The sequence below is a fragment of the Colossoma macropomum genome, unplaced genomic scaffold (assembly GCF_904425465.1).
Source record: "Colossoma macropomum unplaced genomic scaffold, Colossoma_macropomum, whole genome shotgun sequence".
NCBI lineage: Eukaryota > Metazoa > Chordata > Actinopteri > Characiformes > Serrasalmidae > Colossoma > Colossoma macropomum.
This window is the reverse complement of record NW_023494804.1, coordinates 31,665,029-31,678,890: the sequence shown is the minus strand read 5'-3', so window position 1 is coordinate 31,678,890 and position 13,862 is coordinate 31,665,029. Positions and strand designations below refer to the sequence as shown.

General features: G+C 40.9%; 1 protein-coding gene across 1 annotated transcript in view; it reads left to right on the top strand.

The window, feature by feature from the left end:
• Positions 1–12,376, top strand: part of frem2a (FRAS1 related extracellular matrix 2a) — a 136,693-nt gene extending 124,317 nt beyond the window's left edge. Inside the window, exons 17-24 of the mRNA XM_036595057.1 lie at positions 956–1,148; positions 1,397–1,501; positions 4,500–4,627; positions 5,634–5,768; positions 6,354–6,480; positions 8,610–8,797; positions 9,050–9,196; positions 11,560–12,376. Coding sequence (XP_036450950.1) covers positions 956–1,148; positions 1,397–1,501; positions 4,500–4,627; positions 5,634–5,768; positions 6,354–6,480; positions 8,610–8,797; positions 9,050–9,196; positions 11,560–12,069 — 1,533 coding nt within the window. The 3' untranslated portion in view covers positions 12,070–12,376. The remainder of the gene's footprint in view (positions 1–955; positions 1,149–1,396; positions 1,502–4,499; positions 4,628–5,633; positions 5,769–6,353; positions 6,481–8,609; positions 8,798–9,049; positions 9,197–11,559) is intronic.
• The last annotated feature ends 1,486 nt before the right edge of the window (positions 12,377–13,862 follow it).

The window sequence follows — 13,862 nt, the reverse complement described above, 5'->3', positions numbered from 1 at the left end:
GCAGCTGCCAGAGTCTCACTAGGAGTAAATCCTTCCACTGCCCGTTCCATTCCAGAATACACTTAAAGGAGCTGTTACTGCTCTATAAATGTCTTAATGGTGCAGGAGCAGCGTGTTTATCTGATCTGCTGCGGCGGCGATATGAGCCAATCAGAACTCTCAGATCATTAGGAACTGGTCAGTCAGTCCTGCCGAAGGTGAAGACTAAACATGGAGGAGGAGCGTTTGGCTACTGTGCTGCTCTTAAATGGACCCAGTGGACAGAGAGCATTAGAAGAGCCCCAACAGTGGACACTTTAAATCAGCCTGAAAACGTTCCTGTTTGAGCAGCTTTGAGATCAGTTTAAACACTGTTAGTGTTTCTAGCCCCTTTTAAATCTAATCTAATTATTTAACTAATCTAATTTAATTTATTTGATTTTGAATTTAATGATTTTCTCTTTTAAATGTTTTGTTTTAATCATGTTTTTTAATGTTTTTCTATTTGTGCTCACTTTACTTTTTTTAAACAACTCCGACACTTTGAATGACTGCAGTGTTTGAAAGGTGCTATATAAATAAACTCGCCTTGCCTGTCTGATGGTGATTTGGTGTTTTGGTGGTCTACCACATCTTACATGGTGGTTAGGAGTCCACTTTTCTCCAATCTTCTAATAATTTTTTGAACTCTAGTTGTGAAAAGTCCCTTTTCCCCTTTTTTATTTTGACTTTTTCCTTCTTTATGCAAGTGGATTATCTCGTATCTAATCTAATTTCTATAGAATTTGAAATTTAATATTTAGGTCTCTGACCTGTGCACAGCACTGTAGTCCAGCTTGGTAGCATAAAATCTTAAACTCGAAACTCAACACTATGCCGTGACTCTAAACTCCACTTGTGATTTTTAATTGTTATGAACGCATTCGTGGTGAAACTCCCTGCTCAGGTATTCCTGTTGTTATTGTTCTGTTTGCAGGTCCTGAATCTGGTCCAGTCCTATGTGACGTTGCGGGTTCCCCTCCACGTCTCCTACGTGTTCCACTCTCCTGTAGGAGCGGGTGGCTGGCAGCACTTTGACCTGCAGTCTGAGCTGCGGCTCACTTTTGTGTACGACACTGCCATCTTGTGGAAGGATGGAATTGGCAGCCCCCCACAAGCGGAGCTGCAAGGCAAGTTTCGGACACGTGCTTTACTGCAAGTTTAGACATATTTAACCCACAAAAATCTAAATTTCACATTATTACAATACGAATTTGCTCAAATACACTGTTTTAAGTTGTCACTGACTTTGTATCTGCGCTCACTGGTCATGTTATACCTACCATACCGGTACAATTTATAGGTGTATATACACAACACTGATATGTGATTGTGTGTTAAATTAATTTCGTGCTGACCCGACTATGATGTGTTTCAGGAGCTCTGTACCCAACTAGTATGAGGATTAACGAGCAGGGCCGTCTGGTGGTCAACTTCCGCACAGAGGCTCGCTTCAGGGGGCTATTTGTGGCCTCTCATCCTGGTGAGATTTAAACCCCTCTACCCCTTCAGGTGTTTTAGGTGATTTTTCTGCAGTGTAGCTGTAGAAATCTGAAAGATCGAAGGTGACGACCGCATGGATTTTATATATATGTTCAGTATTTCAAGCTCAAACTTGACTATTAAGTAATAATAAACAAAATTAAGAATGAATAAAATGATGAAGGGGTGATGACAACACTATAGAAAAAAACTCAACTTAATATCTGCAAAAATACTGCATTACACTGCATTTGACAGACAAAAAAAAAAGTTTAAATAAAATTAGAGAGATGGGGAACCAGCCTTGTGACCGGAAGGTCGCCGGTTCGATCCCCTGAGCCGACAGGACATGACTCAAGTGCCCTTGTGCAAGGCACCTAACCCCCAACTGCTCCCCTGTGGCTGCCCAGCACTCCGGGCAAGTGCGCTCACCAGTGTGTATGTGGTGTTTCACTGCACAGATGGGTTAAACGCGGAGGTCAATTTCCCCGTTGTGGGATTCATAAAGGGTAACTTAACATAACGTCTCTCCACACTGACGCACTCTCGCACAGAGCAGCCATACCTTTGTAAATCAGATGAGATTCATGGACATTACAAATATTAATTCTTGCAACTGCACAATGTAATTGGTTGAATTTAGTCAACAAATATGATGAATGACATCTATGTGGAGCTGTAATGTGCATTCCAGCAATGTTTCCATCATTCAATCTCAGCCAGCTCCAAGGCCTTGAATAGTCTTGTATAAGCTCAACTGATGGTTAAATTAAATGGAACGACTCTCATCTATTTCACAGTTACTTTCTCATTGGTTGGCCATCTTCCAGGCACTTTGTGTTTAATATTAAGTGGTTACAAAAATGTGATTTATGGGATTTTGTCATGGAGACGTGCGTAGATTGATGCATTGTTTCCAAGCAGAGGTACAAACTTTTAGCAATTAGTCCCTGAGTCAGGATTAGTTAACCTGGCACCAGAACTAAACCATGAGTGGGAGTATCCATGGAGGACTTGGGGGTGGGATGTCTCCATGGTATTCACGTGCCACAGAAACAAGCTAAGGAACCACATATTATTTAGGAGAGCAGCAACAGGAGAGCCACATTTTACAGCACGTCACCAAATGTCCACCCTTTTAGGAGATCTGCATATTTGCCTTCCCACAACATCCCTATAATGCAGCTCATTCAAAGTGATGCACTAACACCCTACTGTTATAATCGATGTAGCCTTTTATACTCCTGTTTGTACAGGTTTCTGTAGTGGCAGACAGCAAAAGCAATTAAAGTGAAACAAAGCTTTGCTCGTTCTGCCTCTGCTTTTGCCGTTCAAATTGCAGCGAGTTATGACAAAACACCCTGAAGCCAGGCCTGGCTAACTTATTCTACTAGATCAGGGGTCGCAACCCAAATGTTAAGAATTATTTTGTTCTTTCAACAAAAATAAAACCATCTTGGGAGCCACAACATTTTATGTCCATTATGTCCACCTACTAGTATGGGCTAAAAATATAATCAAAAACACAGACTTACTTTGCTCTGCTTTAAGCTTTAGCCGCTTTTCTCACATCTCCAGCAGGAAACTTTTCCGGAAAAGTAGAAGTTTTTTGTAAAATGTCTCTCAGCGTTCAACTTTTTGAGTGTTCGACTTTTTTCCTCATTCACCAGCTTCTTTTTGAATTTTTTCGTTCCACCTTAACGAATGTAACAATGTAACTGCTGCACCTTTTAAGGTGGAACGGGACAATTCCAACGAAAAAACTGACTTCAGTTTCGCGACTTTTTGTGTTTGTCAGTTTCTCGTTACAGATTACACGTATCAGAAAATCAGCTATAGTGATTATAAATGTAAAGAAGTCCACTCATCTCCAAATACTTGATGTTTGTCAAATCTTTCTCTGTGTTTTTTTGTCATTTTCCTCATTTTACAATAACATTACACATATTAAACGATACAGTTAACAATAAATATGAAACCATTTGTGGTTTATAAATGGCTCAGTCACACTTTGAGTCAAGTGTACACTCATTTTTATAAATCAAAAGTGTGCAAAATGCTGAGAAATGAAGAACAAACTTCTTTTATTTAAGAAAAAAAATTCATGTAACTTTCATAAATTAACCATGTTGTTGGCCACCAATCATATATATATATATACATACATACATATGACTATGGACATACTCATATACACTATATATATATATATATAATCATATATATAATTTTGGGCTGTTTCTTTTGGTCCATTCATCATGAAATTTAGTATGTAAAGGGCAACAGGCATTTTCAAATGATGTCAAAACCTGAAAAAGCAGTTCACAAAAATGGAGAAAAGAAGTTTTGTTCCAACAACAGTGATATATAACTTATAAATATATTGTGCATAGTTATTACAGTATGGTGCGTGCAGACTTGTATCAGTGTTGTTTCAAGTCTTTGCCAGCTCCAGAGTTGTCTGGTTGTAGGACTGAAAGATTAATCGGTTTTATACTGAAATTGCATTTTGAAAGAGTGTAATTTTTCAAATCGCAAGAACTTCAGTTTTAATTATGGCCTCAGTCAATGGATCATCATCAATACTGTCTTAAGTTTTAAGTGGGGAACTTAACAACATTAACTTAACAACACTGTAAGCAATCAACGACCTATGTTTACATGACAATACAACTACAACTTAATGGCAGCCTGGCGTACTACGTTCAGTGTTCAGGCCTCCAGCCAGAAAAGCTGGTCAAAATTACAATTTATAGAAAATTTTTGCAAATCACAATATTGGTCAGAAAAATCAAAACTAGAATTCTTCCCTAAACCATTCAGCCCTACCAGTTTGCTTATGACCTGGATTTTTTTCAGCAGGAAATCTGCAAGGCTCTGAGAATAAGACGTGTAATTAGTCTGCTGAAGTAGAAGCTTAGAAGCATTTGCATGCTGCACTTCAAAGCACTCTTTTCTTTGTTCGATGCTATGACTTTATCTTTTCTTCTTTGACCCAGCATCTTCTTTGACATCAATGGTCATGAGTGCAGACCACCCTGGTCTGACCTTTAACCTCTCATTGGTCAGAACGGAGCCCACCTACAACCAGCCTGTGCAACAGTGGACATTCACCTCTGACTTTGCTGTGAGTGGGAATTATTTTTAACTTGTTTCTTTTACATAAGTCGATGCACTTCAATTGAACGATGTTGCCTCAGGGCAACAAATTCATTTTCCTCACTTTACAATAACATTATACATATTTAAGGACAACGATAGGGTTAACAATAAAGGGAAGAGTTTGAGTAAGTCAATAAAAAGCATGTACTTGGTATATATACACTATATGTTAGTGGGCACATTTGAACCTCAATTTTAACATTATCATTTTTTTTGTTATGAGAATTTGCAGAAATGTTTGTTGTCTAGAAGCAACACTGTGTGACAGCGGAATGGATTTAGCCAGTCACAAGTCAGGTCTCACCACTTTAGGGAACATGGCTCTGTATCATTTCTTCCCAATGTCGCACAATGTTGCCTCAAGGCAACATACTCCAAAAGGACCTCTACACACGTTACTTTCTATTTATTTATGTTTTTGAATTTAATAATCCCTCTATTGCATAATGTTGCCTCAGGGCAACAAAGTCATTTTTCTCATTTTACAATAACATTACACGTATTTAAAGACAACGATAGGATTAACAATTATCAATAACAAGCATGTACTTGGTCATACTCTCTCTTTTTTTTGTTATGAGAATTTGCAGAAATTTGTTTGTTGCCTCAATGCAACATACTCCAAAAGGATCCCCTGCACACAATTTTTTTTAATTGTTTTTTTTAATTTAATAATCAAGTCCAAAAAAATAAATCAAGGACCATTTTATTGCAAGAAAAGTGAATTGAACTTTTTTTTTATTGCTCTTATAATGCATGCAGTAGAGGGTTAATTGTTCCATGCATGCCTAAAACTTACTTAAGTACAGACCACTTTTAAAGCTATAGCAATAGTTTTTGCATTTTCCTTTGCCTCAAATGTGCTCACGCGTAGTCTGTTAGAAACATACTAAATGTGTGTTGTTCTTGCATTACTATGGGCATATTCCTCTATGTGTGACAGCTGTGTTCCTTATTACTGCATGTTATAGGTGCGTGATTACTCTGGCACATACACAGTGAAGCTGACCCCCTGCACCACAGCCCTGAACATCGAGTACTCCGTTCCTGCAGTGTGTAACCCCAGAGAGCCCATCACTTTCGATCTGGACATTCGGTTCCAGCAGGTATAGTTAAACAGTAAAAATATGCCGGTTTTGCTTTATGCTTTGTGTTTCTTAACCATAAATATACTGTTGTAGGAAAAGTACATCAGCAGAGTCCATATTTATTCAGGATTATTTATTGAATATTATACAACAGTTCGGCCACGCAAGCTGATTGGTTGAGAAGCACTATAGAAGCAATAGAACACTCGAGGAGTGTGTTATCGCCAATAACATCACGGCTGTGATGATCTACTGCGACCAAATCACAGCCGTGATGTTATTTCGCGACAACACACTCCTGTGTGTTCTACTGCTTAAATAAATCTTAAGACCAAGACAAGAAAATATGTGCAAAACAGGAAGACAGGAAACACAGCGTATAAACAATGACATGATTAAACTGCTGTTTGTGTTGTGCAAATAAGTGACGCAATGAAGATCTGGCAAGCTTTAAGGTAGTTTTATTACCTTTACTTCGTAGGTGCTGGTTAGAGATTTTACTACAGGGGATATATTAATAACCCAGCGTTATTATCTATTATCGATGAACAATGTTCAGCATGACACATTTCATACCTTCCACCGCTTCCTTCTACTCCGTAGGTGAGTGACCCTGTTGCTGTGGAGTTTAGTCTGAACACGCAGATGTTTCTGCTGTCTAAGAGGTCTGTGTGGCTGTCTGATGGATCCATGGGCTTTGGGCAGGAAAGCGATGCAGCTTTTTCAGAGGGTACGTCCACAGGAACTCATTCATTGATGGGATTTTTCACCTGTTGGGGCCTGAATAAAGAGAAGTTAATAAGTTAAAAGTTAACGCTTAAAAAAACCAAAAAAAAAACCACACAAAAAAAAAACACCTGGCTTATTATGGTTTACAGAGATATACAGCAGTAATTTGCATTTTTTTTTGTTTTAATATACAGGGTGATTCAAAAAGATTCATCCGATTTCAAAATGATTCATTTCACTTGTAAATCATTACAGAACAATGCAGTGAACTGTAAATGGTTTAAGGAGCATAAAGTTTATTATGTAATTTTATAAGTGCTCAATATGAACCTCCTCCAGCTGTACAGACAACATCAACGCCATAGTCAAATTCATCCCATACTGGATTGAGTATGTCGGGTGTCGCTGCACTCACGGCTCTTTCAGTGCGATTTCGGAGATCATCCAGTGTTGTGGAACCAACGACGAACGCTCTGAGCTGTTGGAGGTTCACTGCCCACGAAAATCACGTTGCAGTTATGACGGATTCACTCTTATTGAAGTAGAGAACGCAGAACGCTTTCTGCTCAGGGGTCTCGTCTCCTCACAGACTGAAGGGAGCCATCTTCCACTGACAGTCAGAAACTCTATGACCCCCTCTTTCAATTGGTGTGTGATTGGTTCCTACTAGGGGTGGGGGGGAAATCAATTCTTAGATGCATCGCGATGCGGACGTGAATGATTCTGAATCGATTCACATATCAAAAATCAATTTTCTAAATTTTAATTTATAATGTAATGTTGACGGAACGCAAAAGGCAGGACTTGGAAATGCGGAAGTGCAGTGCCCGGACAGTCTGTGGCGGCACATAACAAAAACACAACTGGATGAGCGAGAAATCCGACCGGCTCCCTCTGCATTAAAAGCCAGGTTAGGTCAGGAGTCACAACACAAATGTTAAGAAGAGACATTTTGTCCTTTCAACAAAAATCAAACCACCTTGGAGCCACAACATTTTGTCTAATATGACTCAGTATGTGATGTCCTAATATAGATAGACTAAAAATAGAAACGAAAACACAGACTTTCTTTGCTCTGCTTTAAGCTTTAGCTATAGCCGCTTTCCTCCCATCTCTACCAGAAAACTTTTCCTCAAAAGTTGAACAGTTTCTTGTAAAATGTCTCGCAACGTTCAACTGTTTCATGAGGCTGAAGTCGCTTCTTATTTGGCAGCTTCTTGTTTGGAACGGGAAAAATCGAAAGCTGACTTCATCCTCGCAACTTTTTGTGTTTGAGAGTCTCTCATTGCAGATTTAACGTACCAGGAAACCAACTGTGGATAAGTCCATTCGTCTCCAAATGTTCGCCTTAAATCTCTCTCTTTGCCGTTTGGTTTGCTACTAGCTCGGTGAGACTGCGGCGCTTATGACCTGCAGTCTGCACGCCAGTTCTCAGTCGTTGAGAACAAGAGCTTTCGCGCTATGCTGCACACTTTGGAGACAAGATACAGCTCCCACTCTCTACAACGGGACAAAAAACGAAATTATAGAATCACGCAAGAAAACGGGCAGGTCAGCTGTAACACCTAGATGCTGCGTGGACATCTACTGCCACTGGATCTTATTTCACCATAACTGCGCATTTTATCACAGATGAGTGGCAGCCAGTGTTTAATGTGCTCCAAACAAGAGCAGTGAATGAGAGCCTTCCAGTTCACTTGCTACATCACTTCCATTTGATTTATTAATAAAAGATATTGGAAGTAAATTCATTATGGATCATCACAAATACTTTGCTTTAAAAGTACCAAGTTCTCACAGTGAGAAAAAAAAGAAGTCCTGTATAGAAAAAAAATGCATCAAGATGCATCGATAATCATTTTAGAATCGCATCGCAGCCTCTGAATCATAATCGCATCGAATAGTGAGGTGCCTAGAGATTCCCACCCCTAGTTCCTAGGCACCTCACGGTTGTAAAAATATGGCGCTTTAAATCGGATGAATCTTTTTGAATCACCCTGTATTTCTGATTGTGCAGTTTATTGGCCAGGATGTGAATGCAGTCGAATGTGTAGTTTCTCAGCTGGAATTGTTGTTCTAACTACCTTGAATAGCATGTGCTGACTTCCGGAACATTTTCTCTTCTTCTAGGAGATATAATCTATGGACGAGTGATGGTGGACCCAGTCCAGAACCTGGGCGACTCCTTCTACTGTAATATTGAGAAGGTTTATTTATGCACTGGAGCAGATGGATATGTTCCCAAATATAACCCCACCAAGTTCGAGTTTGGCTGCTTGGCAGACTCCCCCTCCCTACTCTACAGATTCAAAATTATTGTAGGTGCTTGAATATTATTACACATTTATATAAACCTAAATAAAAATCATGAAGCTTGCTTGCTATGGTTTTTAGTGATAAATAGACACACCTTTATATCTGGCAATTACAGAACATGCTTACATGATGTGGAATGTTGTGCTGCATCGGAACAAAGTCACCAAAAATGATCTAAAAGACGATATATAATCTTGTGAAGTGTTATAATGAGACAGGGTTTATCTTTCATGTATTTTTCCATCTGTTTTAAGGATAAAGCACAGCCAGAGACTCAGGCTCAGAGTTTTGGTGATGTGGGCTTCAACGCTCTACTGGCAGTAGATGACCCGTCTGCCATCTCTCTGGTGAAGCAGCCTGGCTCAGATGGCTTTAGACTAGACTCTGCTCCCCTGTTCCAGGTTTGCACCTCTTCTGCTGTCTCAAAATATATTAACAAAAAAATTACATTTAACACCACAGGAACACAGCAGTCTCTGATACTGACTGTGTAATTACACTCATTGTCAAAAAAAATAGTTGCACCCAGAAGGAATCAACCAACAGGAATGAAACTTGGTGGGTAGGTTTGACATCGTGAGACATTCAAATGATTCAAGTTTCACGCTCGGCTGCGCATGTAAGCAAGGACAGGCCTTACTGCTGTACCTGGCTGACTATAAAGTCTTCCTGTTGCGCATGCTTTCCATTCTGACTCGTGCTGTTGTGTTGGTAGCATCCTTTGCGAGCGAAGTCTGCCTCGGAGAAGAGTTTGAAAGCAATTCGAGCATCATAGGGCTCAAGGAAGCGGGATGGTCTTGTCGATGTATTGCGCACCATACCAGTCGTGCGGATGTTACCACAGCACGCTGTTGGCGGCAGTGGATAGAAGAAGGCACGCACCAGCGGAGTGACCCAACAGCCACGATTGCGGACATTCAGTGAGCAGTGATGCCCTCCATGAGTCATCCTGTTAGTGCCAGCACCGTTGGCAGACGGCTGCACGATGCAGGACTACATGCATGCAGAACATTACAATGACTGCCCTTAACACCACGTCAGCGTTGCCAAAGACTGCAATGGTGTCGTGCCAGACTGTCATGGAGTGACTCCGAATGGCAGCGGGTCATCTTCAGTGATGAGTCCCGCTTCCGTCTTGGTGGAGAAGACCGATGAATCCGTGTGTGGAGGCACCGTGGTCAGCGCCAAGGTGAATGGTTTGTTGTCATGCGTCACTCATCCAGAAGGCCTGGTGTTGTGGTGTGGGGTGCAATTTCGTACAAAGCCAGATCACCTTTGGTCTTCATTACAGTCACTTTGACAGCCCAACGTTACGTTAATGAGGTCCTGCAGCCAGCAGCCCTACCCTTTCTGAACACACACTCCGGTGTGCTATTCCAGCAGGACAACGCTTGTCCACAGACTGCTGCCGTCTCTGGAGCCTGCCTTGATGACAGAGATACTCTGCCATGGCCAGCTGCATCGCCAGACCGATCCCCATTTGGAAATGTGTGGGATGCTATTGGACTTGCCATCAACGCACCAACCCTACCGCAAAATCTGCAGGAACTGAGTGAGAATATTCAAGCTGCATGGGATGGATTATCGCAGGACACCATTGGGACCCTCTACAACTTCATCCCGAGACGTCTGGCATGTTGCGTTAGCAAACATGGCGGCCCAACGCCAAACTGAGAGACACTACTTCTGTAGGTGTAGCTCAATAAATATCACCCAGTCTACATTTTTAATAATTTATTGTTCCTGGTAACCTTTATCTTCCTTCTGAATATCACTGCAATCCGACACTTTCTTTTGGATGCAGTTAATTTTTTTGACGATGAGTGTTAAAAAAGCTTAACACACCACATACTAAATATATCTAAAAGTAGCACAAAGGCTGGATCGGAAATGGTTCCCTATTTGCGTTTTAGGGCACTATTAGGTATGTTTTCTACGGCTATGAATGAAAAGCCAACTTCAGTCTCGTTCATTTCTTTATGTGTCTGATAAATACTGTCGGTGGCTAAAGGTCCAAATTCATTTATTGACTTGTGTTTTTACCCTGTTTACTAATGGGAGAGGGGGAGGAATCACACTGCAAAAAACGTTATCTTGTCAAGTACAATTATCTTAAATATAGTCAATAAATCTAATGTTTCTCCTGTTGAGATTGTTGCAAGCTTAGTTTAAGATTCTTTACCTTAACTGTAGACATTATTTTACTTGATTTAAGTAAAAACTAGTGTATAATTTTATTACGGCAGATAATTTTGCTTGTTTTAAGAAATGTGCTTGAAGCCAGCTAAATTATCTGCCAACGTAGTGAGACCATTTTACTTGACAAAATTACCTAAACAAGTAAATAATGTCTAGAAATTAGCTGGATAATCTTATAATAAGTGCACAACCATCTCAAAATGGGAAACAAGATATTTTGACTAGATTTGAAATCATTTCATTTGACAAGATCCCATTTTTTGCAGTGCACTTATGGCTAAAATGTGTTGTCATTAATTGGATGTGTTGAAAAACATAATATATTTATATCACATATGTTTTGAAAATGTAAAAAAGGGGCTGTTATAAATATTTAATTCAATTCAAGTCAACTTTGTCACTTTACATATGGGGGTACAGCATCTGTATGCTAGCCATACTAGCTAGTAATAATACAATAATACAGACTAAAAAAGCTGATTCATTTTATTTTAGTACAAAAAAATGGTAAGGCTAAGTTGTATGACAATTAGATGCTGGTTTAAGCTTCTTCCTCCTCTATCAGGTGGCAGCAGGCAGGGAGTGGTACATCCATACCATCTACACTGTGCGCTCCAGAGACAATGCCAACCGCGGCATTGGCAAGAGAAGCCTGGAGTACCACTCCTTCATGGCGGGCGCCACGCTGCCCTCAGCTCCGAGCGGCAGGCACAGCAGACGCTCTGCCAGAGACGTCCCTGCCATCGCAGAGGAGATCAGTGCCGAGAACAACAGAGGAACCAACATCATGCACATCGCTTTGGACCGCAGCCACAGGCGGGCTGCACCAGATGGAGAGCTGTTTGCTGACAGCCTGGCTCCACAGGGCCTGGGCAGCTACAGTGCTGAGGACAAAGCAGTGACAGTGGTGGGAGCTGTAGTGGGGCTGCTGCTCGCTGTCCTTCTTATGGCCATCCTTGTCCTGGTGGTACGATCTCAACGGAGGCCAACAAAGCAGGCACCAAAGGTCTCCTCCAGCATGCAGCCTGTTATACTGAGGAGCGGCTTTGACTGCAGCGATAGTTCAGAGGTCTGAAGGCTGGAAAATGTATCCCTGTCCTGATTCCTGTGCCGTCTCGGATGAGTCCACCGTCTCTTGTTGTGGTTTAACAAGTGCCTCAGACAGATCCAGTCCTGTGGAGAGCTTACGGACCAAAATCACGCCCAGCCCAAAGGAATATCCATCCGCATCTTGACAGCGAGTGTCAGGTTGAATGGTACTGACTTGATATCCCAATGCTTTACTGTTCCACTCGGAGCCAGGTATTACGCTCTACCACTTTCTGATTCACTAAGAGGTGTTTCGGGATAGGCTACAACTGTTTAGTATATTTTTAAGGCTGTTGACGAGAAAGAAGTACCTGCTGACGGTCGGGACATACACCAATCAGGCATAACATTATCCTTGTTTCTACGCTCATTGTCCATTTTATCAGCTCCACTTACTATATAGGTGCACTTTGTAGTTCTACAGTTACAGACTGTAGTCCATCTGTTTCTCTGCATACTTTGTTAGCCCCCTTTTACCCTGTTCCTCAGAGGTCAGGACCCCCATGGACCCTCACAGAGCAGGTACTATTTAGGTGGTGGATCATTCTCAGCACTGCAGTAACACTGACGTGGTGATGGTGTGTTAGTGTGTGTTGTGCCGAGTGAGTGGATCAGACACAGCAGTGCTGCTGGAGTTTTTAAACACCTCAGTGTCACTGCTGGACTGAGAATAGTCCACCAACCAAAAACATCCAGCCAACAGCGTCCTGTGACCACTGATGAAGGACTAGAGGATGACCAACACAAACTGTGCAGCAGCAGATGAGCTATCATCTCTGACTTTACATCTACAAGGTGGACTGACAAGGTAGGAGTGTCTAATAGAGTGGACAGTGAGTGGACACAGTGTTTAAAAACTCCAGCAGCACTGCTGTGTCTGATCCACTCCTACCAGCACAACACACACTAACACGTCAGTGTCACTGCAGTGCTGAGAATGATCCACCACCCAAATAGTACCTGCCCTGTGGGGGTCCATGGGGGTCCTGACCACTGAAGGTGCACCTATATAGTAAGTGGAGCTGATAAAAATGGACAATGAGCATAGAAACAAGGAGGTGGTCATAATGTTATGCCTGATCGGTGTATTTTGCCTTTATATCACAAGTTAAATCATTCTAAATTGTATGCAACATATAAATGTTACTTGTAATGGGATTACATACTTAAAATACAAAAAACGGCTTTAATTGTTTGATGATTACAGTATTTTACAGTGATATTAAGTTTAAAAGAAATAATTCAAGATGACATTGGGAGCTTTGCTTTCCCTCAACAGAACATATTAGCAAAATAAAGTAATTTCAAAAATCTTAAATATCACTGTCACGGAAATCTGTAGGGAGGCATTTTTTGGCATTTTTGCATAAAAGCATACTTCTACTGTAAGAATGTTGGACTATTCAAACAAAAGTGAGTCAGAAAGTTAGTCATAAGAAATTAATAAACAGAAAACCAAATTCTCTTGATTCTCTACATTATATTGCTCGTCATGGCCAGTAATAAGTTTTAAGATCAGGTAAAACTGCGTCAGAGAATTCTGTTTCTTGGTTGTTCTGATGATCCCAGCTAGCCTGGTCATTGTGCGCAAATGTCAAACTGTGAGTAGAGGACACTGAATACCTGCTGCAAGTGTATTGTTTACTTAGCGTGGTGTCACAAGCCATACACATTTTACATTAATTTTATATTCAATCATAGTGGACCACATCCTATATGTGCTGCTGTTTTTTTTACTGTGTTCTCTTGACTTTTTAACAAGTGTGTCATGTTGTTCGT